The following is a 24,444-nucleotide window of genomic DNA, read 5'->3' as shown; positions in this document are numbered from 1 at the left end:
TGGCTCATTATACTAGAAGGAATGTCAGGCATTTCAACCTGAACCCCACCCTCTCTCCCCCGCCCGCCCTCCCTCTCCCCCACACCACACTGATCAGCTTTAATAAGTGACACATGTGAAGATGTGTTAATGAGAGGAAGTCACGTCACTGAGACTGTAAGACAGCTGGAATGTAGAAAACGGGAGGATGACAGAGAGAAGTGGCCCAACACTTTCTCTGTTGTCAACTATTGTACTGTGACAGTGACATGCATTGCAATAGAGTTTGTCCTGGTCTTAAAATATACGTCGTAGTGACATTAATCCTGTCACATCGGCTTTGGACAAACAAAGGGTGGTGGGTGCCTGAGTTTTGGTGGATAGATGCAAACAAACAGCCAACTCTATTCTAATGAGGGTGAACAAGCTTTATTATATGTTAATTCCTATACAAACACATTCTATGTTCGCGTTTTAATAAACTGTACAATGTTTAGATTAAGGGAATGTAAGACATAAGATATTTTATTTGAAATTAACAAACTGCATGACTGCTTGTGATTTGTATAAGAGACTAGAAACAAGATGGTGCTGCTCTATTGGTGAAGAGAGGTACTGAAGCCAGGCAAAAATGTGTTACTGACTGTCCTAGGAAAGGTGAGAGTTCACAGATCCTCATAGGTCCATAGACATGAGAGAGAGAGCACTCATTTCACAGGCTTATACCCCCAGTTAGTATTATAGGCCCACAAATATATTGTTTGAAAATAAAACATTTGTTACCTAAAGAACAAGACTCGAGACACTGGTGAGAGTATGAAACAGTCCGGACCCTTCAGGTTGAATCTTAACTTGATAACTGTACACAACTCACAGCTTCAAATGTTTTTCTCCCATTGACAGCAGTGATTAATGTGCATAGACGTCAAGTTAGGACTCAAGTGAGGTTCTGTACCACTAGCCTGAAATCGAAACTGATACGATCCATTTCACCATTGTTACACGGAGCATATCAGTTTGGTTTCCAGGCTACCATATTGCAGGTAGTCATCAGGCTCCATGTCGTAGATGAGGATAGCTCTCCACCGTGCGTCTGATTCCATCCTTTAGACCGACCACAGGCTTGTACCCCATGTCCTGCTTGGCTCTGGAGCAGCTGTAGAAGTGGTGTTTACCTGCCAGGGCCACCCTCATGGGGGTGAAGGTGGGTTTGAAGGTCACTAGGGGGCATAGTAACACCGACAGCAGCCACAGCAGCAGAGCCATCCCGTAGACTAGTGTGTAGGGAAGGTTGTAGCGCGGAGCAGCGGAGCCCAGACCTACTAGAATATCTGACATGAAGTCCCAGAACCGGACAGGCTCGTCATTAGTGATGTGGTACGCCTGGAGGGAGGAAGGGGGAGATGAGAAAGAGCAGTCAATACAGATTGAGAAAAATGTTAAATGTTGACAGAGTTGGCCTCCCGGGTGGCGCAGTGGTTAAGGGCGCTGTACTGCAGCGCCAGCTGTGCCACCAGAGACTCTGTGTTCGCGTCCAGGCTCTGTCGTAACCGGCCGCAACCGGGAGGTCCGTGGGGCGACGCACAATTGGCCTAGCGTCGTCCGGGTTAGGGAGGGTTTGGTCGGTAGGGATGTCCTTGTCTCATCGCGCACCAGCGACTCCTGTGGCAGGCCGGGCGCAGTGCACGCTAACCAAGGTTGCCAGGTGCACAGTGTTTCCTCTGACACATTGGTGCGGCTGGCTTCCAGGTTGGATGCGTGCTGTGTTAAGAAGCAGTGCGGCTTGGTTGGGTTGTGTATCGGAGGACGCATGACTTTCAACCTTCGTCTCTCCCGAGGCCGTACGGGAGTTGTAGCGATGAGACAAGATAGTAGCTACTAAAACAATTGGATACCACGAAATTGGGGAGAAAAAGGGGTAAAAAGAATGTTTAAAAAATAAAAATGTTGACAGAGTTAGAGAAAGACATTTCACTGGTTAGAACCCAATAGTGTCCACCAGTTGGCTCTTTTCACTTTTGGAACCGTCTGGTATCACAGCGCCTCAGAAAGGGACTTGAATGGAGAGGGAAGAAAATCCAGCGGGAGTTTATTGGCTGTCCATCAACATTAGCACAGGAATGGGCAACTTTGATAGGTGTAGGGCCATGACAAATCAGGACTCATGAGGGGCCTGCCGTTGCTCGTGGGCCTGCGTATTATGATATCGGAGTCAGACTGACTAATCAAACGGGGGACTAACCCAGTCGGTAATTCAAACACGATGAAAAGTTTAGATAGCTGGTCGCTAAACTAACTTAGCAAAGTAAAAAAAAAATAAAAAAAATGTTAGCTGACATAACAGCAGTAGAACCAAATTTCCAAATTCTAACTCGCAACAGTAAATTGAGACCCCGACTGAGTTCACCCAAAAACTTGCCCATCCCTGATATAGCATAACCCTTAGAACCTCCAATTTGTGAATATCAGAGTCCAAGCAGCGCAACTGATTTAATGTAGGCTAAACAAGGAAGTGAGTTGGGGAAATTGGAAAGTATGCATCTCCTGAGTGGCACAGCAGTCTAATGCTCTGCATCTCAGTGCTAGAGGCGTCACTACTGACCCTGGATCAGCAGTCTAATGCTCTGCATCTCAGTGCTAGAGGCGTCACTACTGACCCTGGATCAGCAGTCTAATGCTCTGCATCTCAGTGCTAGAGGCGTCACTACTGACCCTGGATCAGCGGTCTAATGCTCTGCATCTCAGTGCTAGAGGCGTCACTACTGACCCTGGATCAGCGGTCTAATGCTCTGCATCTCAGTGCTAGAGGCGTCACTACTGACCCTGGATCAGCGGTCTAATGCTCTGCATCTCAGTGCTAGAGGTGTCACTACAGACCCTGGATCAGCGGTCTAATGCTCTGCATCTCAGTGCTAGAGGCGTCACTACTGACCCTGGATCAGCGGTCTAATGCTCTGCATCTCAGTGCTAGAGGCGTCACTACTGACCCTGGATCAGCGGTCTAATGCTCTGCATCTCAGTGCTAGAGGCGTCACTACTGACCCTGGATCAGCGGTCTAATGCTCTGCATCTCAGTGCTAGAGGCGTCACTACTGACCCTGGATCAGCGGTCTAATGCTCTGCATCTCAGTGCTAGAGGTGTCACTACAGACCCTGGTTCAGCGGTCTTAGGCACTGCATCTCAGTGCTAGAGGTGTCACTACAGACCCTGGTTCAGCGGTCTAAGGAACAGTATCTCAGTGCTAGAGGCGTCACTACAGACACCCTGGTTCGAATCCAGACACAACCGGCCGTGATCTGGAGTCCCATAGGGCGGCACACAACTGGCCCAGCGTCGTCCGGGTTTGGCCGGTGTAGGCCGTCATTGTAAATAAGAACTTGTTCTTAAATGACTTGCCTAGCTAAATAAAAAAACGAGTTCTCACATATAAACTTTATATGCCCAAACTTAGGATCAATTGGGCTTCCCAAAAATAACACTGACCCCAAAACAAGATGGCCGCTGAGATGGAACATTCATTTGAACTGACGATTTGTCTTTTTTAAGTCCCATTTAAGTCAGCTGTAGCAGGCTCTCTCCCGCTTCCATGTTAACCCACGCCCCTTTCAAGTACCGCTTTGTTGCACAGTATTTGGGACTATAAAAAGGCTCAATCTGCATTTTTGGTGAAATTGAGTAATTGACATGGCTTGTTCTGGTTAATGTTCTCTACACACATACATATTACTCTAAATACATATTACTCTAAATACATATTACTCTAAATACCCCAATTTGTGTTGTTCAGTTCAAAAGAATAGAAGATCAAATTTCCAATGAGGGTTGGAACTTTAAAGCCAATTATCTCAGAAGCATCTTTTAGCAGATAGAACATTAATAGTCCCCGACCTCTGAACAACGTTTGTTACAACCAATGTTCCCTCAAAAACAAAATGTCACCACCGAGCAAATTTAATGTCTGCTGAGAGCAAACCTGAAGGTTGTGAAATTCTGTGCAACTTCCGACACACGTTTACTGTGAACACAGAGGCTGTACTTGTTTTAAGTTACAGTTAACAGTGGCCATGTAGGCTACTGTGGCTACTTGATCATAATGTAGACCTACCAGAGTGGACTACCATCACAAACAATGGAGAAAATGCATCCCATAACATTTTAACATGGAAATAACTGTCCTATCATTCAGCATACAGTAGCAGCCAATGTGTGGTGTTCAATGTAGGCCTACATTCCATGAGTACTTTGAAAAAATCATGCAGGGCTTGACATGAACCTGTTTATCCACTTGTCCTTAAGACATTGAGGTGACGGAAAATGTGTTGCTTGATGCAAGAAAACACTTCAAAATAAAAAAAAAACATAAATCCCATTGCATTACTACAGAGAATCAGACAAATTATGCTACCCTCTGCCTATTGGCTACTTAAATTATTCAAGACAGTCTCAAAATACAACACTGCCCCTTTAAGACATAAAACAGCTCTTTACCCGACTCGCTTTTCAAAGCTGTCTAGAAATGTACATTTGTGCTCTTGTAGGACGCAACCACTGCCCCACTGCCCCATCGCTGACTAGAAATGAACTAGTCAGACCCCGTTGAGAACAGGGTATGAACTTACTAGCAAAGGATATTAACAAATAGCACACGTGGCTACACGCAACTCTCGCTTTGATCTCAAAACAAGCGCATCTACTCATGAGCGCTCATCCTGTAAACACAGTCCAGTTAAAAGTGAAGAGCACAGATCCATATTGCAATGGCTATTTGCATATAGGCCTACTGCAGTGCTGATTGGTTATGGCGCGCCGTTCTGTGTCGAGTACGGCCCTGACGCGTGCCTGTCAATGCAATAGAATCCTACTCCAATGCACTCTGCCTACAAGAAAATCTCTTGCACAGTTAGTCTTGCATACTAAAGTCTTGCATAGTATGTTGCATTGAAAGCGGCTAATATTGTGTTTATTCGATAACAATTCCCACAGTAAAGAGAAACATTGACCGTGTTAACTAAAGGAGAAAACGCAAGAAAGGTGGGTGAAGTACAATCTCGTGCTTCCCTGCAAGGACGGCTGTTTCTTCTGTGCAGCAGTCCGATTGACAGCTGAGAGCTGCGCGCCCAGTTTATAGAGAACATTGGTTGGAACCCAACAAATATTTTGCGAGTGAGAAAGGCATCTTTCTTCAAACACACTACAGTTGACCCCATTGGTCATCATCACACAGTTGTACAGTGCAGGCAGGTCTACTGTATGAGATGGTTCCTACCTTGCCACAGATAGGAGACTCTGGCCTCAGACTCTCAGCAGACAGGATGAGTCCATGAACCACATTGTCCACGAAGGTGAAATCCACCAGGTTAGAACCATCACTACAGAGACAGAAGACATAGTTGGCAGAGAGAGAAACATCATCAACAAGGGCAGCGCCATGTGGGGCTGCAGGTAGCCTAGTGGTTAGAGCATTGGGACAGTAACCCAAAGGTTTCTAGATCGAATCCCCGAGCTGACAAGGTAAAAATCTGTCGTTCTTCCCCTGAACAAGGCAGTTGTTGTTCCTAGGCCGTCATTGTAAATAACAATTTGTTCTTCACAGACTTGCCTAGTTTAATAAAAAAAATCTATAAAACATTAACTTTGGTCAATCCCACTAGGTCTAGTAGAGAGTCCATGTTACATTCAAGACTGACCCGATAATGAACTTCATATTGCCCCTGCGTGCCGTGTCGACCAGGATGGGCACCAGCTGGGGGTCCCGGGGGCCAAAGATACCGTGAGGTCGGATGGCCACTGTCAGGAGGCCCTTCTCCTTGTCACAGGCCTTCAGAACCAGCTGAGACACCAGGCATACAAGATGGAGATAGAAGAGAACATTATTGTTTTAATGTGAGGCCTGTTACATGTCTGGACAGCATCAATGTCTAAATGTTCTACAAGTTCTCCCCCCCAACAATGCTCTGGTACCATTAACATAACTATGTTACGCCTATTCTACAAAATAAACAAGCTCCCTTCTCCTGTTCCATCTTAGTCTCTGTGTGTATTAGTGTCCTCACCTTCTCCTGTTCTGTGTGTAGTGTCCTCACCTTCTCCTGTTCTGTGTGTAGTAGTGTCCTCACCTTCTCCTGTTCTGTGTGTAGTAGTGTCCTCACCTTCTCCTGTTCTGTGTGTAGTAGTGTCCTCACCTTCTCCTGTTCTGTGTGTAGTAGTGTCCTCACCTTCTCCTGTTCTGTGTGTAGTAGTGTCCTCACCTTCTCCTGTTCTGTCTTGGTCTGTGTGTGTATTAGTGTCCTCACCTTCTCCTGTTCTATCTTGGTCTCTGTGTGTAGTAGTGTCCTCACCTTCTCCTGTTCTTGGTCTCTGTGTGTAGTAGTGTCCTCACCTCTCCTGTTCTGTGTGTGTGTAGTAGTGTCCTCACCTTCTCCTGTTCTATCTTGGTCTGTGTGTGTAGTAGTGTCCTCACCTTCTCCTGTTCTGTGTAGTAGTAGTGTCCTCACCTTAGTAGTGTCCTGTTCTATCTTGTGTGTAGTAGTAGTGTCCTCACCTTCTCCTGTTCTCCTGTTCTGTGTGTGTAGTAGTGTCCTCGCCTTCTCCTGTCTCTGTGTAGTAGTAGTGTCCTCACCTTCTCCTGTTCTGTCTCTGTGTAGTAGTAGTGTCCTCACCTTCTCCTGTTCTATCTTGGTCTCTGTAGTAGTAGTGGTCTCTGTGTAGTGTAGTAGTGTCCTCACCTTCTCCTGTTCTATCTGTCTCTCCTCACCTTCTCCTGTTCTCTGTGTGTGTAGTAGTGTCCTCACCTTCTCCTGTTCTATCTTGGTCTCTGTGTAGTAGTAGTGTCCTCACCTTCTCCTGTTCTGTGTGTAGTAGTGTTCTCACCTTCTCCTGTTCTATCTTGGTCTCTGTGTGTAGTAGTAGTGTCCTCACCTTCTCCTGTTCTCCTGTCTCTGTGTAGTAGTAGTAGTGTCCTCACCTTCTCCTGTTCTATCTTGGTCTCTGTGTGTAGTAGTTCTATCTTGTCTCTGTGTAGTAGTAGTGTCCTCACCTTCTCCTGTTCTATCTTGGTCTCTGTGTAGTAGTAGTGTCCTCACCTTCTCCTGTTCTCCTGTTCTGTGTAGTAGTGTGTCCTCACCTTCTCCTGTTCTCTATCTTGTCTCTGTGTGTAGTAGTAGTGTCCTCACCTTCTCCTGTTCTCCTTCTCCTGTCTCTGTGTGTAGTAGTAGTGTCCTCACCTTCTCCTGTTCTATCTTGGTCTCTGTGTGTAGTAGTAGTGTCCTCACCTTCTCCTGTTCTATCTTGGTCTCTGTGTGTAGTAGTAGTGTCCTCACCTTCTCCTGTTCTATCTTGGTCTCTGTGTAGTAGTAGTGTCCTCACCTTCTCCTGTTCTATCTTGGTCTCTGTGTGTAGTAGTGTCCTCACCTTCTCCTGTTCTATCTTGGTCTCTGTGTAGTAGTAGTGTCCTCACCTTCTCCTGTTCTATCTTGGTCTCTGTGTAGTAGTAGTGTCCTCACCTTCTCCTGTTCTGTGTAGTAGTAGTGTCCTCACCTTCTCCTGTTCTATCTTGGTCTCTGTGTAGTAGTAGTAGTATCTTGTCTCTGTCCTCACCTTCTCCTGTTCTCTCTGTGTAGTAGTAGTGTCCTCACCTTCTCCTGTTCTCTTGTCCTGTGTAGTAGTAGTGTCCTCACCTTCTCCTGTTCTATCTTGGTCTCTGTGTAGTAGTAGTGTCCTCACCTTCTCCTGTTCTATCTTGGTCTCTGTGTAGTAGTAGTGTCCTCACCTTCTCCTGTTCTATCTTGGTCTCTGTGTAGTAGTAGTGTCCTCACCTTCTCCTGTTCTATCTTGGTCTCTGTGTAGTAGTAGTAGTGTCCTCACCTTCTCCTGTTCTATCTTGGTCTCTGTGTGTAGTAGTAGTGTCCTCACCTTCTCCTGTTCTATCTTGGTCTCTGTGTGTAGTAGTAGTGTCCTCACCTTCTCCTGTTCTATCTTGGTCTCTGTGTGTAGTAGTAGTGTCCTCACCTTCTCCTGTTCTATCTTGGTCTCTGTGTGTAGTAGTAGTGTCCTCACCTTCTCCTGTTCTATCTTGGTCTCTGTGTAGTAGTAGTGTCCTCACCTCCTCTCCTGTGTGTATCTCCTGTTCTATCTTGGTCTCTGTGTAGTAGTAGTGTCCTCACCTTCTCCTGTTCTATCTTGGTCTCTGTGTAGTAGTAGTGTCCTCACCTTCTCCTGTTCTATCTTGGTCTCTGTGTAGTAGTAGTGTCCTCACCTTCTCCTGTTCTGTCTCTGTGTGTAGTAGTGTCCTCACCTTCTCCTGTTCTGTGTAGTAGTAGTGTCCTCACCTTCTCCTGTTCTGTGTAGTAGTAGTGTCCTCACCTTCTCCTGTTCTATCTTGGTCTCTGTGTGTAGTAGTAGTGTCCTCACCTTCTCCTGTTCTATCTTGGTCTCTGTGTGTAGTAGTAGTGTCCTCACCTTCTCCTGTTCTATCTTGGTCTCTGTGTAGTAGTAGTAGTGTCCTCACCTTCTCCTGTTCTATCTTGGTCTCTGTGTAGTAGTAGTGTCCTCACCTTCTCCTGTTCTATCTTGGTCTCTGTGTGTAGTAGTAGTGTCCTCACCTTCTCCTGTTCTATCTTGGTCTCTGTGTGTAGTAGTGTCCTCACCTTCTCCTGTTCTATCTTGGTCTCTGTGTGTAGTAGTAGTGTCCTCACCTTCTCCTGTTCTATCTTGGTCTCTGTGTGTAGTAGTGTCCTCACCTTCTCCTGTTCTATCTTGGTCTCTGTGTAGTAGTGTCCTCACCTTCTCCTGTTCTATCTTGGTCTCTGTGTAGTAGTAGTGTCCTCACCTTCTCCTGTTCTATCTTGGTCTCTGTGTAGTAGTAGTGTCCTCACCTTCTCCTGTTCTATCTTGGTCTCTGTGTAGTAGTAGTGTCCTCACCTTCTCCTGTTCTATCTTGGTCTCTGTGTGTAGTAGTAGTGTCCTCACCTTCTCCTGTTCTATCTTGGTCTCTGTGTGTAGTAGTGTCCTCACCTTCTCCTGTTCTATCTTGGTCTCTGTGTGTAGTAGTGTCCTCACCTTCTCCTGTTCTATCTTGGTCTCTGTGTAGTAGTCGATGGGCTTCTTGGCGTAGGGAAGGTCTTCTCTCCCATCCTTAATGTCTGTTCCTTCAAACACCACACTGGCACTGCTGGTCAGTACCACTTTCTATGGCAGACAGGCAGAAACACACCTAAACTTTTAGTCAGTATCGGGGACTATCTATCCACTTGATCAGTAAATACATTAAATTATGGAGAATGTACAAGTATTTTAACAGAGCATTTCTTTCATTGAATTTAGTTTGTCTTTGTAACATATTGTATGACAGGCCTATGTGTTTAATAGTAACCCTATACTGCCCCCTACCTGTACTCCAGCCTCAGTGCAGGCCTGTAGGACAGTCTGTGTCCCCTGGATGTTGACTCTCTGGAACAGAGCCTTGTCATCACTGGCTGGGGCTGGAGAGGCACAGTGAAACACCAGGGAGACACCTTGGAGGGCTGTTAGGAGAGCCTGGGATAGGGCCACATACACAGTGATGCCCAGATGCAGACACACATAGGACGCACACAGACAAACACAGACCTAACATGTACACATGAGGCACAAAGGCCATAACAAGGTCATATAGCTGGCCCCAACCAGCTCAGTGCACAGACCCTTCACAGACAGACAGAGAGAGACACTCACCTGTTTGTCACAGAGGTCTCCCTGGTGGAAGGTGACTCCTGGTAGTTCGTAGCTCTGTCTGATGTCAAACACCGACACAGTGTAGCCTTTACCCAACAGCTTCTCTACCAGGTGTCTACCCAGGAATCCTGAGCCTCCGATCACTGCACACCTCTTACTGCTCTGTAGCAGATAGAGCGACAACATTCATTAAAGACAGACTATGATACAATGAAACGGACATGCATGAGACATAGGAGATGAACCAAAAAAATAGCCTGAACATGTGGCATATAGCTCAGAAGAACTTGATATATTCTTCAAACTACCGCGCACTCACCGGTCGTATGCGCGTGGCCATGACAAACTGCAGGAGCGTCGTCCGTGTTGGGAAACAAACTGACAGAGAAATTTGAGTATTTGTTTAAAGTTCCCTCGTTCGAAAACAGTTTGACAAGATCATGTCACACGGACAATTGAATCATGATGAAGACTAAAAGCAAACACCTGTAGGCTTATTTCAAGACAAGTTTATAATATAAAGACACTTTAATATGCTATCAAATAAGTGAAAATGTTTAACCATTCACCTGTTCAATCTGTTTTACAACAATATACATCGACCCGCGCACAATTAATAAACCCTGTATCAGCTGAGCCCGAGAGGCGCTCTCGTTGGGTAGACGGGAGTTTGGGTGTAAAAAGGTGACAGGATCGAACAGCCAATGCAGTGGAGCCTACGTCAAAGAACGCCACTGCTCTGACCAACCGGGACATATCCACAGTGAGACCACACCCACAGTGGGTAGCTATAGAAGTGTAAACGCCCCTAAACCTGATCCTGTATCCGTTGTTATATTTCCCACAGATAAATTGGCGCACGGAGAACAGATTCTGGATCAGAGCTCCAACCATTAATCCAGCCAATTGTCATATAACGTTTTATACCACATGTCATCAACAACCAATAATCTTCTCGCCCGACTCTATGCACTCGATTTAGCTTGCTCGGCACGTTCATACGAATTGTTTCCATTCTGAATGTGGCATTTTGTATACCCAGCGTGCAGAAGGATTATCATAGCACAGACAGAATACTGCGCTCATTGACTGGAAATCTTCATTTTATTAACTTAATTTTTTATCCCAAAATTATATTAAGCCTATTGTAACATTGAGATATAATAACTGCATATCTGTTATTGCATCCCCTGTAATAAACGGTCCGGTCTTCTGTCTATGATCTCATCCCCGCCTAGATGATAGAAGGAGAGAGAGGAGGGACGTAAACATATTACACAGAGCACTCTTCAGTAAATCTACGGTTCTCTTGTGTCTGTCTTCGCGAGTGATCATCTGAAATGGTGAGTAGGCTAATGCTGGAGCGCAATTAACGGTTTTGCAGTTCTGTTTTGACGCTCCTTGTGCTTCTGCTACAAAATGACAAGAGGCCTCGCTACACTGAGGCTCCCACAACCTATATTAACCCTAACTGGCTGTGCGATAGAAATACCAGGCTTGCTTATTACTCAATCAATGGAAGCACGTGCATATTATCTGAAAGGGTTAATAATGGGGTGTGAATAAATTGAAAGAAAAAAGTATTGGTGCATATTTTCCCATGTCTACGCGAGCCTTCTGTTGCCAGCTATCTGTAAATAATCAGCTATAGTGACAGTCATGTTTTATTTATTATTACTTAAATCATCGCCCTATTTATGGTATGTTTCCCCGAGGCTATCTGACTTTACATTGGGGCGGCAGGGTAGCCTAGTGGTAAGAACAAAGAAAGGATGCAAGTTCAAATCCCTGCGCTGACAAGGTACAAATCTGTCGTTCTTCCCCTGAACAGGCAGTTAACCAATTGTCCTAGGCCGTCATTGAAAAGAATAATTTGTTCTTAACTGACTTGCCTAGTTAAATAGAGGTTTTTAAAAAATTAAATGACCTTTTGCAGATACAAGATGACTTGTCTAAAGATATAAATTAAAATCACACCCTTCTAAGGCTTTCCATTTCTCTTTATCTCCTGGCTACATCTCAATAACTGAACCTAGCTGGACTGAAGGAGATTAGACAAGGAATCTACTTAAGACCATTGAGATACGCCCATCAAGCCTTAATGTGTTTCCTTGTTGCCATCGCTAGGCAACCAGTGTAAAGAGGCCGTCCCTGGGTCCGGTCCCTCCCCCCAGGAAGAAGTCCAACCCCAAGTCAGAGCTCACTGAGGAGCTGAAACAGGAGATCAGAGAGGCCTTTGAACTGTTCGACACCGACGCCTCCGGATACATCGACGTCAAGGAGCTAAAGGTCAGGGGTCAGAGGTTCAGGGTTAGGGGTTATGCACAGGGACAATATTTGTGTAAAATGATGTACTACAGTACCCATAGTACAGTGTCGGTCAACAAAGATCGTCCTGGGGAGCTACAGGGTGTTTTTGTTCCAACTCAACACTAACACACCTGGTTTTAACCAACTCATCTGTTTTTATCTATCTATCTCTCTCAATTCAATTCAAGGGGCTTTATTGGTGTGGGAAACATATGTTAACATTGCCAAAGCACGTGAAGTAGATAATAAACAAAAGTGAAATAAACAATACAAATTAACAGTCAACATTACAATACAGATGTTCCAAAAGAATAAAGACATTACAAATGTCATATTATGTCTATATACAGTGTTGTAATGATGTGCAAATAGTTAAAATAAATCAACACATATGGGTTGTATTTACAGTGGTGTTTATTCTTCTGTCTCTCTCTAGGTTGCTATGAGGGCGCTGGGGTTTGAGCCGAAGAAAGAGGAGATTAAGAGGATGATAACAGAGGTGGATAAGGACGAAACAGGAAAGATCTCCTTCTCTGATTTCCTCACCGTCATGACTCAGAAGATGGTAAGAAAAACAACATTGTGAATTTAAAAAAATAATAATATGATTTACTGTCAAGAACAAACACTGTCAGTGTTTGTAACATTGTAAGCTATAAAAAATAAATAAAAAGAGTCGCACACTCTGTGTAAACCACCGTTTCGGCATCACTGTGCCTTCTTCAGGGTGATGTCATAAATACTTGAACCAGGTTATGTAGGCAAACTGTGCAATTACTTCAACCAATGACAATAGTGAGGGGTGTCGTCATAATTATTAGGGTGATTGGAATAAATTGAGTGAAAAAGTTTAAAAGACAATAGTTTACAGCATGTTGAATATATTAGGCTACTATCACATGGCAACATAAATACATATTGTACATAATATTAGCATCAACATTTTGTTTAATTTAATTTCACATATGTTTGCCTTCAATTTAATATAATTTTTGTTACATGTAATCTTTTGGTTTAACCATAATGCACAATAAGCATCATAAACAGGGGACATATTGGGTGTACGCTGATCAGCTGGGGAAATAATATATTCATAAAAACATTTTTTTTTAAATTGTTCATAAGAAGAGCCTGAGATCAAAGTCAATATTTAGACCACTAGGGATCAATGTTTTTAGACAGGATATCCTGTAGGTCTTCTTCTGTAGTAGTATGATCTTGATGTTACCTCCTCTCCTTGGTAGAGCAACATGCTCAATGCCAGTGTATTTGAGGGAGGAGATTGGATGGTTAGCTTCAACAAGGTGAGCTGCTACTGGATAGTCAATGTTCTTACACCTGATTGAGCTGCGGTGTTCAGCTCTGCGTTGTTTTAATTGTTTTTTCGTTTGTCCTACGTAGGCTTGTCCACATGAACAGGTGATGAGATACATGACTCCCTTTGTCTTGCATGAGATGATTCTCCTAACAGGGATTGTTTTCGACCTGTATGTGGGTGTCTGAAGAAGGATGTTTTTGTAGTGCCATTTAGAAACGTTAGACGTCAGAGAGTCGATTGCTGCTACAAAGGGTCTACCCGGAGGAGGAGACACTTATTTGTGTGATTTAGCGACTGTATAAAAAGTTGGTAGCTTAGGAAATTTCACACATAGAAATTCACATTTGTCCTTATTCAAAACAGCTTTCCACTGTGGATGTGATATTGTGCTGGAGAGGTAACATGGAGATCTGACTCATACAGAGGGAGACCTACAGGATATACTGTCTTAAAACATTGACCCCTAGTGGTCTGAATATTGACTTTGATCTCTAGGTCCTTCTTACGAACAGTGGTGTAAAATACTTAAGTAAAAATACTTTAAAGTACTACTTAAGTCGTTTTTTGGGGGGTATCTGTACATTACTATTTACATTTTTGACCATTTTAGCTTTTACTCCACTACATTTCTAAAGAAAATAATGTACGTTTTACTCCTTTCATTTTCCCTGACACTCAAAAGTACTCGTTACATTTTGAATGCTTAGCAGGACAGGACAAACTTGTCTAATTCACGTACTTATCAAGAGAACATCCCTGGTCATCCCTACTGCCTCTGATCTGGCAGACTCCCTAAACACACATGCTTCATTTGTTAATTAAGTCTGAGTGTTGAACTGTGCCCCTGGCTCGTCTGGTTTGCTTAATATAAGAAATGTACAATGATTTATACTTTTACTTTTGATACTTAAGTACATTTCAAACCAAATACTTTTAGACTTTTACTCAAGTAGTATTTTACTGGGTGACTTTCACTTTTACATGAGTCATTTTCTTTTAAGGTACCTTTACTTTTACTCAAGTATGAAAATTGGGTGCTCAAGTGAACAAAGTCTTATAAATTAATATATTATTTCCCCAGCTGATCAGCGTACACCCAATATGTCCCCTGTTGATGATGCTTATTGTGCATTATGGTTAAACCAAAAGATTACATGTAACAAATTATATTTATTGGAAACAAATATATATGTGAAATTAAATTAAACAATGAGGTATGTTGATACTAATATTATGTACAATATCTATTTGTTGCCATATGATAACAGCCTAATATATTCAACATACCGTAAACTATTGTCTTTTAAAAGCTTCACTCAATTAATTCTAATCAACCTAATAATTATAACACACACCTCACTATTGTCATTGGTTGAACTAATTGCACAGTTTGTCTACATAACCTGGTTCAAGTATTTATGACATCAGCCTGAAGAAGGCACAGAAATTGCAAATCGTTGGTGGTTTACCCAATACATTTCTGTGGGTTTATATATAGAGTGTGACTTTTTATAGCTTACAGTTTATTCACCGTTAGTCAACACCTCGACACTAAATCATTTTCTCTGTGTGTGCGCCAGCTCATGCTTTTTATTAGTGCTTGTAACATTGTAATTTAGCAACAAAAACATGTGACAGGAGTTGTACATTTTAGTTCCCAACTACAGTGCATTTGGAAAGTATTCAGACCCCTTGACAGGTTTTTAGAATAAAATAAACTGAAATACCTTATTTACATAATTATTCAGATCCTTTGCTATGAGACTTGAAATAGAGCTCAGGTGCATCCTGTTTCCATTGATCATCCTTGATGTTTCTACAACTTGATTGGAGTCCAACCTGTGGTAAATTCAATTGATTTGGACAGTTATTTGGAAAGGCACACACCTGCCAATATCAGGTCCAACAGTTGACAGTCAGAGAAAAAACCAAGCCACGAGGTCAAAGGAATTGTCCATAGAGCTCCGAGACAGGATTGTGTCGAGGCACAGTTCTATGGAAGGGGACCAATGTCTGCAGCATTGACGGTCCCAAAAACACCGTGGCCTCCATCATTTTTAAATGGAAGATGTTTGGAACCCCCAAGACTCTTCCTAGAGCTGGCCGCCCGGCAAAACTGAGGAATTAGGGGAAAATGGCCTTGGTCAGGGAGGTGACCAAGAACCTGATGGTCACTCCGACACAGCTCTAGAGTTCCTCTGTGGAGATGGGAAAACCTTCCAGAAGGACAACCATCTCTGCAGCAGTCCAACAATGCCTTTATGGTAGAGTGTCCAGACGGAAGCCAATCCTCAGTAAAAGGCACATGACAGCCCGCTTGGAGTTTGCCAAAAGGCACCTAAAGACTCTCAGACCATGAGAAACAAGATTCTCTGGTTTGAAGAAACCAAGATTGAACTCTTTGGCCTGAATGCCAAGCGTCTCGTCTGGAAGAAACCTGGCACCATCCCTACGGTGAAGCATGGTGGTGACAGCATCATGCTGTGGAGATGTTTTTCAGTGGCAGGGACTGGGAGACTAGTCAGGATCGAGGGAAAGATGAACAGAGCAAAGTACAGAGAGATCCTTGATGAAAACCTGCTCCAAAGTGCTCAGGACCTCAGACTGGGGCTAAGGTTCACCTTCCAACAGAACAACAACCCTAAGCACACAGCCAAGACAACGCAGGAGTGGCTTCGTGATACGTCTGTGAATGTCCTTGAGTGGCCCAGCCAGAGCCTGGACTTGAACCCAGTCGAACATCTCTGGAGAGACCTGAAAATAGTTGTGCAGCGACACTCCCCCCTCCAACCTGACAGAGGATCTTGAGAGGATCTGCAGAGAAGAATGGGAGAAACTCCCCAAATACAGATGTAACTAGCTTGTAGCGTCATACCCAAGAAGGTTTGAGGCTGTAATTGCTGCCAAAGGTGCTTCAACAGTACTGAGTAAAGGGTCTGAACACTTATGTAAATGTGATATTTCTGTTTTTTATTTTTATACATTTGCAAAAATTTCTAGAAACCTGTTTTTGATGAGGGGGAAAAAAACAATTGAATCCATTTTAGAATAAGGCTAACTTAATAAAATGTGGGAAAAAGTCAAGAGGTCTGATTGCTTTCCATGTATGTATGTATGTATGTATGTATGTATGTATGTATGTATGTATGTATGTATGTATGTATGTATGTATGTATGTATGTATGTATGTATGTATGTATGTATATGAGTGTTGTATTACTGGGTATTTTATTGATAGTGTATCACCATGCATTATTGTGTTGTAACTGTCTACCAACACAGGCTGAGAAGGATTCTAAGGAGGAGATCCTGAAAGCATTCCGTCTGTTTGATGATGATGAGACGGGGAAGATCTCCTTCAGGAACCTGAAGAGGGTCGCTAAGGAACTGGGAGAGAGCCTGACTGACGAGGAACTGCAGGTGAGGTATACATCTGGACAGCACTGTATATACACACACACACACACACACACACAGACAGCACCTTTTCCCCAAACCTGGAGAGTACTGTACACACAATGTGAACATACAGGATTATTTAGGTTAGGATACAAGATTGCTTTAAAAAAATAATAATAATAATAATTTAAAGAGAAATATACTGGTCTACTGCTAAGGCTTCTGTTTAATTGTTTTACTGTGAATCTGCTGTCTCCTACTTCCTCTCCTCCCTTTCCGTCCCCTGCTTCCTCTCCTCCCTTTCCGTCCCCTGCTTCCTCTCCTCCCTTTCCGTCCCCTGCTTCCCCTCCTCCCTTTCCGTCCCCTGCTTCCCCTCCTCCCTTTCCGTCCCCTGCTTCCTCTCCTCCCTTTCCGTCCCCTGCTTCCTCTCCTCCCTTTCCGTCCCCTGCTTCCCCTCCTCCCTTTCCGTCCCCTGCTTCCTCTCCTCCCTGTCCCATTTTCCCTCCTCCCTTCCCGTTTCCTCTCCTACCTTTCCATCTCTCTTCCCCTCATACCTACCTACCTCCACTCTTCCAGGAGATGATCGAGGAGGCAGACAGGGATGGAGACGGAGAGGTGAACCAGGGAGAGTTCCTCCGCATCATGAAGAAGACCAGCCTGTACTGAGACTAGACCAGGGTGTTGTGGGGTGGAGGGTGATGTTTGGGACATATAGGGGCAGAGGAGACTATGGTTTGGTTTTACATGTTATGTACTAGTCAAGTCATTACTCAGTTATCCAGGCCTGTCCTAGTTTAATTAGACAACTTCCTTTTCTTGTCTCCTTCCTTATCTCCTTGCTGTCACGACCTTTCATCAGTTAGATATTCTTTATAGCTCTTCTCTTTCTTTTAGTTAGAATGCTGGTAAAGTCCCAAAACAGTGCTTTCATCTATCTATGCCCTGTTTCACGTTTCATATGTGTCATCGTGAAGGTTAATGGGACAAGGGAAGGAAGCTCTTTAGGACGCCTAGGGTCTATCCCTAGACATTCCCTCCAACACTCACCTCCTCTACCCCTTGGCACCCCCTCCCCTCCAACACAACCCTCCTCTACCCCTTGGCACCCCTCCCCTCCAACACCCCCCTCCTCTACCCCTTGGCACCCCCTCTCCTCCAACACCCCCCTCTACCCCTTGGCACCCCCTCTCCTCCAACACAACCCTCCTCTACCCCTTGGCACCCCTCCCTCCAACATCCCCTCCTCTACCCCTTGGCACCCCTCTCCTCCAACACCCCCTCTACCCCTTGGCACCCCTCTCCTCCAACACCCCCTCCTCTACCCCTTGGCACCCCATCCCCTCCAACATCCCCCTCCTCTACCCCCTAGGCACCCCCATCCTCCCCCTCCAACATCACCCTCCTCTACCCCTTGGCACCCCTCCCCTCCAACATCACCCTCCTCTCCCCTTGGCACCCCCTCCCCTCCAACATCCCCCTCCTCTACCCCTTGGCACCCCCTCCTCTACCCCTTCAACACCCCCTCCTCTACCCCTCCTCCCCTCCAACCCCCCTCCTCTACCCCTTGGCACCCCCTCCCTCCAACACAACCCTCCTCCACCCCTTGGCACCCCCTCCTCTACCCCTTGGCACCCCCTCCCCTCCAACATCCCCTCCTCTACCCCTTGGCACCCCCTCCTCCTCCAACATCCCCTCCTCTACCCCTTGGCACCCCCTCTCCAACACCCCCTCCTCTTGGCACACCCTCCCCTCCAACACCCCCTCCTCCAACATCCCCTCCTCTACCCCTTGGCACCCCCTCCCCTCCAACACCCCCTCCTCTACCCCTTGGCACCCCTCCCCTCCAACACCCCCATCCTCTACCCCTTGGCACCCCCTCTCCTCCAACATCCCCCTCCTCTACCCCTTGGCACCCCTCCCTCCAACACCCCCTCTACCCCTTGGCACCCCTCCCCCCTCCAACATCCCCTCCTCTACCCCTTGGCACCCCCTCCCAACACCCCCTCCTCCAACATCCCCCTCCTCTACCCCTTGGCACCCCCTCCCCTCCAACATCACCCCTCTCCCCTTGGCACCCCCTCCCTCCAACACCCCCTCCTCTACCCCTTGGCACCCCTCCCCTCCAACACCCCCCTCCTCTACCCCTTGGCACCCCCTCCCCTCCAACACCCCCATCCTCTACCCCTTGGCACCCCTTCTCCTCCAACACCCCCATCCTCTACCCCTTGGCACCCCTTCTCCTCCAACACCCCCATCCTCTACCCCTTGGCACCCCCTCCCCTCCAACACCCCCTTCCCTCCAACATCAACCTTATAACTCTAATGTAAAGTGAAAGTTGTGACTGTATTTTTCTTCTTCGTATTGTTGTATTTGTGTCTCTTTGAATTATCTACAGTATGATCTCCTGTATGTTTTGTACGTATAAACTGCATGTGCAGATATATATTGATATTTAAGATATTCATTAATGAAATACCTTTTTAAGCAGTTTTTTTTCAGTGTATTCGTAAGACAAGTTCATGGTGCTGTAACAACATGTTCTGACCATATGCATCCATGTACTGTGTCACCATGTTGGAGAAGTCTCCAGAAAGAAAGATTTCCCTGACCAAGATGGCTGTCCTATAATCATGTTGCCAGTGTCCATTCCAGTGTTACACATGTCCATATTTAATCTCTAGTCTAATGTTAGTACATTATTACTAAGAGTAGACTCATTCTAAGATGAATTCAGGGCCCGTATTCACAAAGCATCTCATCCCAAAGTAAGAGTGCTGGTCTAAGATCAGGCCCTCACTGACCATATAATCTTATTCATTATCATCTAAAAGGGACAACTGATCCTAGATCAGATGCTTTTATTCCCCCAACGCCAGTCCTTTATGTGCTATCAGACACACATTGACAGCCAGGTTGTGTCCCAAATGGCATCCCATTCCCTATATAGTGCACATCTTTTGACTAGAGCCCTATGGGTCCTGGTCCAAAGTAGTGCACTATATAGGGAATAGGGTGCCATTTTGGGACTCTTCACCAGACTCCACCCCTGCAGAGAGACAGCAGAGCTGTGAATATGATCATGTAATATTTGATAGCAGCAACAAACTACTGGCTCAGTGGTATTTGTGATGTGCTTCAGGGACAGGGGACTGCAGTGAGCGTTAACTTGCTGTGAGAGAGAGAGAAAGAGAGGGATATGAGTCGGTTGCGCCCAGCATATGATGAGATATCATCTCATTGGAAACCTAAGGAACTTGACTGAAACCTGAAATAAGGTTGATAAAAGATTGCAGAATTGGCATGTCGATTTGGAAGCCATTAACAATCTGATGACCTAAAGAAGAGCGAAAACAGTCAAGATAGCTGAAGGTGAGTGACCACAGTGAGACAGCTGAAGGTGAGTGACCACAGTGAGACAGCTGAAGGTGAGTGACCACAGTGAGACAGCTGAAGGTGAGTGACCACAGTGAGACAGCTGAAGGTGAGTGACCACAGTGAGACAGCTGAAGGTGAGTGACCACAGTGAGACAGCTGAAGGTGAGTGACCACAGTGAGACAGCTGAAGGTGAGTGACCACAGTGAGACCAGCTGAAGGTGAGTGACCACAGTGAGACAGCTGAGACAGCTGAAGGTGAGTGACCACAGTGAGACAGCTGAAGGTGAGTGACCACAGTGAGACAGCTGAATGTGAGTGACCACAGTGAGACAGCTGAATGTGAGTGACCACAGTGAGACAGCTGAAGGTGAGTGACCACAGTGAGACAGCTGAAGGTGAGTGACCACAGTGAGACAGCTGAAGGTGAGTGACCACAGTGAGACAGCTGAAGGTGAGTGACCACAGTGAGACAGCTGAAGGTGAGTGACCACAGTGAGACAGCTGAAGGTGAGTGACCACAGTGAGACAGCTGAAGGTGAGTGACCACAGTGAGACAGCTGAAGGTGAGTGACCACAGTCAGCCAGACATGGGTTCAAATACTATTTAGTAAATTTCAATTACTTTCAAAGACACTTCAAGTTTTTATTTTGTTATATTTGAATACACTGAATACAATACCCTTTCTAAGTATTTTTAAATACTGTTTATATAATATTTTTTTTAAATATGTTAATACTTACAATTAAAGTAATATATTTGGGCCACATTATTTAAAAATACTCAGATAATAAGTATTTCAATAACAAATACTCAAATACCCATGTATTTGATCTCAGGTCTGCAGTCAGCATGTCTTTTGGCTTGAAAGTAATTATTTCCATGGACCATGATTAACATGAACATAATTTTAGTATGAGAGAACATGCTAGAAAACATGTCAGTAAAGAAGCCAATGAAAATGGAAGTGTTGTGCCCTTCAAAATAGGTATTGTTGCTTTAGTACTGAGGATGTATTTGCAAACTAATCTGTCATTTCAACTACCTGCGGTCGACTCGGGTATGAGTATTGCAGGAGTTATCGGTTGCTGATTGCAGGGTACTGTGGATTATTCCATTAATCAATTATGAGTCTGTGCTCTTTGGCTATGTTGCCCCTATTTGGGTTCCAGGAATACAATTCTACTCTCTCACTTCTGAGTTCTGGAGTATTCTCCATGACATTTCAACTGAGATCAGGTCAACTTTAGTTCACCACGTTGAGGCATAAAAACATTTGTTTTCCCAATAATCTCTCCTTTGCACCAGTTTACTTTCCTTTGTCGCGTAAAAATCCCCACAATTCAACTTCATTGATGAAAAAGGAAATGAGTGGCCTCCTGAGTGGTGCAGCGGTCTAAGGCATTGCATCGCAGTGCTTGAGGCATTACGACAGACCCGGGTTTGATCCCAGGCTCTGTCACAACCGCCGGTGACCGGGATTCCCATAGGGCGACTCACAATTGGCCCAGTGTCATCCGGGTGAGGAGAAGGTTTGGCCGGGGGTGTTTTTACTTGGATCATTGTGCTCTAGCGACTCCTTGTGGCCGGCCGGGCCCCTGCAGGCTCACTACGGTCATCAGTTGAGCAGTGTTTCCTCTGACACGTTGGTGTGGCTGGCGCCCGGGTTAAGCGGCTGTTAAGAAGTGCGGTTTGGTGGGTCATGTTTCGGAGGACGCATGACTCGACCTCCACCTCTCCTGAGCCAATTGAAACAAGATTGCAATTGAATATCACAAAATTGGGGAGTAAAGGGGGTAAAAAATGACTGATAAGAAATATAGTCTTGTCCATGCCTCCACCAATATGACTTTACATTTGTGGGAATCTAGTGAATGAGTGTACACTTCAGGAGAGATTTAAAATCTTTTTTCAAGAACGTCCTGGCCAAGATAGGCAGCACCAAGTCATTACAAAAATTACAGACAAACAACATGAAAAACTACAAGTAATCTAATAAAAACCATAGAATTCACAAGAGTATAACAACATCAAAAACGGCTAATTAAAAACATTGACAGGTCAGGGAATCAGTATCAAGATCATTCATCAGTGATTTAAAAATACCAATCGGGACAAGTTCCTCCAGTTTAAAAGTATTTTGTAAGGCGCTCCAAGACGATGGCGCAGAGTACATAAAAGCCCTTTTACCAAATTCAGTTTGGACATTTGGAACAGTTAGCAGGATAAAGTCCAGCGAACGAAGAGACGACCCACCACATCTCTGAACAATAAAAATGGCCAAATAAAAAGGTAGTAAACCCAAAAATGACTTTGTAAATAAAAGTATACCAGTGACTGAGCCTACGAGTGACCAGAGAAGACCAGCCAACCCTGGTATACAACGTGCAGTGGTGTGTAAAGGCTTTGTAAATAAAAGTATACCAGTGCCTGAGCCTACGAGTGACTAGAGAAGACAGCCAACCCTGGTATACAAAGTGCATTGGTGCATAAGGGGTTTTCAGTTTAAAATAAATCTCAAAGTGCCATAGTAAAGGGTGTCCATTGATCTCAAACACTGAGTGGAAGCGTTCATATATAAAATATCCCCATAGTCAAGTAAAGGCATAACTGTAGCTGATACTAGCCTCCTTCTGGCTTCAAAAGAAAAACAGGCCATATTCCTCAAATAATATCCCAATTTCAGCTTAAATTTTTTTGTAAGTTGTTGAATATGCAATTTAAGAGGCCGTCATCAATTAAAATTCCAAGATATTTATGAGGTTACAACCTCAATCTCCTTGCCCTGACAGGTAGTAATAGGTGAAAGGTTCAGAGGTCTATTTCTTGCTTTAGAAAACACCATTAGTTTAGTTTAGTCAGTATTGAGGATAAGCTTCAATTGACACAAGGTATGTTGAACAGTATCAAAAGCAGTTTGCAACTTCTGGAAAGCTTTTGTAAGAGACGAGGCACAACAATAAATAACAGTATCATCAGCATAAAAATGAAGTTGCGCATTTTGGACATTTTTGTCTAAATCATTTATATAAATAATGAATAAGAGAGGAACAAGTACAGAGCCTTGGGGCACACCCTTAAAGGCAAACAATTTAACAGACATAAGCTCATCAAATTGAGTGCACTATCAGATAGTTAGCAAACCATGCAACTGCATGCTCTGAAAGACCTTGACAATTGACAATCTCTGCCTTAGTATAGCATGATCAACTGTATCAAAAGCCTTAGAGATCAATAAAAAGTGAGACAGTGCTCTTTTTTGTCAAGGGCTTCAGTGATATCATTTAAAACCTTCATGGCTGCCTTATTTGACATGACAGGCGACTACAAATCACCTTACATCATAAATAACTACTCAATATTATTCATAGATCGGTCAGTCAGTTACAATTTCAGCCATAATGCACCCCCCCTTTGCCCTCAGGACAGTCTCAATTTGTGGGGCATGGACTCTACACAGCGTTGAAAGCGTTCCACAGGGATGCTTCCCACAGTTGTGTCAAGTTGGCTGGATGTCCTTTTAGGTGGTGGATCATTCTTGATTCACACAGGAATCTGTTGAGCGCGAAAAACCCAGCAACGTTGCAGTTCTTGACACAAACCGTTGCCCCTGTGTAAGTCTTGCTTCCATCCCTCTCCTCGCCCCTACATGGGCTTCGAACCAGGGACCCTCTGCAAACATCAACAACTGCCTCCCACGAAGCATCGTTACCCATTGCCCCACAAAAGCAGCGGGCCTTGCAGCGCAAGAGAAACAAGTACTTCAAGGTCTCAGAGCGAGTGATGTTAGCGCACACCTCGCTAACTAGCTAGCCATTTCACACCGGTTACACCTGGCACCTACTACCATACCCTATTCTACGGCACTTAAATCTGTTGTCTTGCCCATTCACCCTCTGATACACAATCCGTCTATATTGTCTCAAGGCTTAAAAATCCTTCTTTAACCTGTCCTCTTCATCATCTACACTGATTGAAGTGACACCAATAAGGGATCATAGCTTACACCTGGTCAGTGTCATGGAAAGAGCAGGTGTTCTTTAATGTTTTGGACACCAAGTATACCTCAATCACCTGTGTTTGTCCCGAAGTAGCTTGTGAATTTTGATAACACTATATTTTCTGTAGTTTCTGAACCACTAGGCTGATATCGTTCCCTGAAACGGTCGACCTGGATGGCTGAGTCAGACCAGTGGAGAAGAATAGTTTGCAGAGACAATACATGTACAAAACAAGCAGAATGGTTGTAATGAGTGGGATACAGGAGTGGGATAACATTCCTCACCTTAGTCATGTTAGTCTACCAGCAAATCAACAGATATGTTTATATTGCAGAGGTGACACTGACGTG

The 24,444-nt window shown here is 44.6% G+C and overlaps 2 protein-coding genes across 4 annotated transcripts; one reads left to right on the top strand and one right to left on the bottom strand.

The window, feature by feature from the left end:
* Positions 1-392: 392 nt before the first annotated feature.
* On the bottom strand, positions 393-10,254 carry LOC118375067 (sterol-4-alpha-carboxylate 3-dehydrogenase, decarboxylating). Of its 2 annotated transcripts, XM_052515939.1 has the most exons (11): positions 10,011-10,254; positions 9,692-9,853; positions 9,368-9,514; positions 8,948-9,166; positions 8,626-8,718; positions 8,533-8,580; positions 8,342-8,437; positions 7,988-8,035; positions 5,668-5,810; positions 5,247-5,349; positions 393-1,362 (listed from the first exon to the last, which is right to left on the bottom strand). In XM_052515939.1, the coding sequence occupies exons 1-11, from the start codon at positions 10,029-10,031 to the stop codon at positions 1,030-1,032; spliced, it is 1,413 nt and encodes a 470-aa protein (XP_052371899.1). In that variant the 5' UTR covers positions 10,032-10,254; the 3' UTR covers positions 393-1,029. The 2 variants fall into 2 exon arrangements, with proteins under 2 accessions (XP_052371899.1, XP_052371909.1); XM_052515949.1 differs by lacking the exons at positions 7,988-8,035; positions 8,342-8,437; positions 8,533-8,580 and having other exon boundaries at positions 8,674-8,718; positions 9,368-9,586.
* A 421-nt stretch (positions 10,255-10,675) lies between these two features.
* LOC118375069 (uncharacterized) lies at positions 10,676-17,936 on the top strand. Of its 2 annotated transcripts, none has more exons than XM_052515958.1 (5): positions 10,676-11,034; positions 11,819-11,980; positions 12,438-12,566; positions 16,602-16,744; positions 17,295-17,936. In XM_052515958.1, the coding sequence occupies exons 1-5, from the start codon at positions 11,032-11,034 to the stop codon at positions 17,299-17,301; spliced, it is 444 nt and encodes a 147-aa protein (XP_052371918.1). In that variant the 5' UTR covers positions 10,676-11,031; the 3' UTR covers positions 17,302-17,936. The 2 variants fall into 2 exon arrangements, with proteins under 2 accessions (XP_052371918.1, XP_035617451.2); XM_035761558.2 differs by having other exon boundaries at positions 10,679-11,034; positions 16,602-16,739; positions 17,295-17,819.
* Positions 17,937-24,444: the final 6,508 nt, after the last annotated feature.

This window comes from Oncorhynchus keta, chromosome 4 (assembly GCF_023373465.1).
Source record: "Oncorhynchus keta strain PuntledgeMale-10-30-2019 chromosome 4, Oket_V2, whole genome shotgun sequence".
NCBI classification, from domain to species: domain Eukaryota; kingdom Metazoa; phylum Chordata; class Actinopteri; order Salmoniformes; family Salmonidae; genus Oncorhynchus; species Oncorhynchus keta.
The sequence above is the reverse complement of the archived record's forward strand: the minus strand, read 5'-3'. Positions and strand labels throughout refer to the sequence as shown.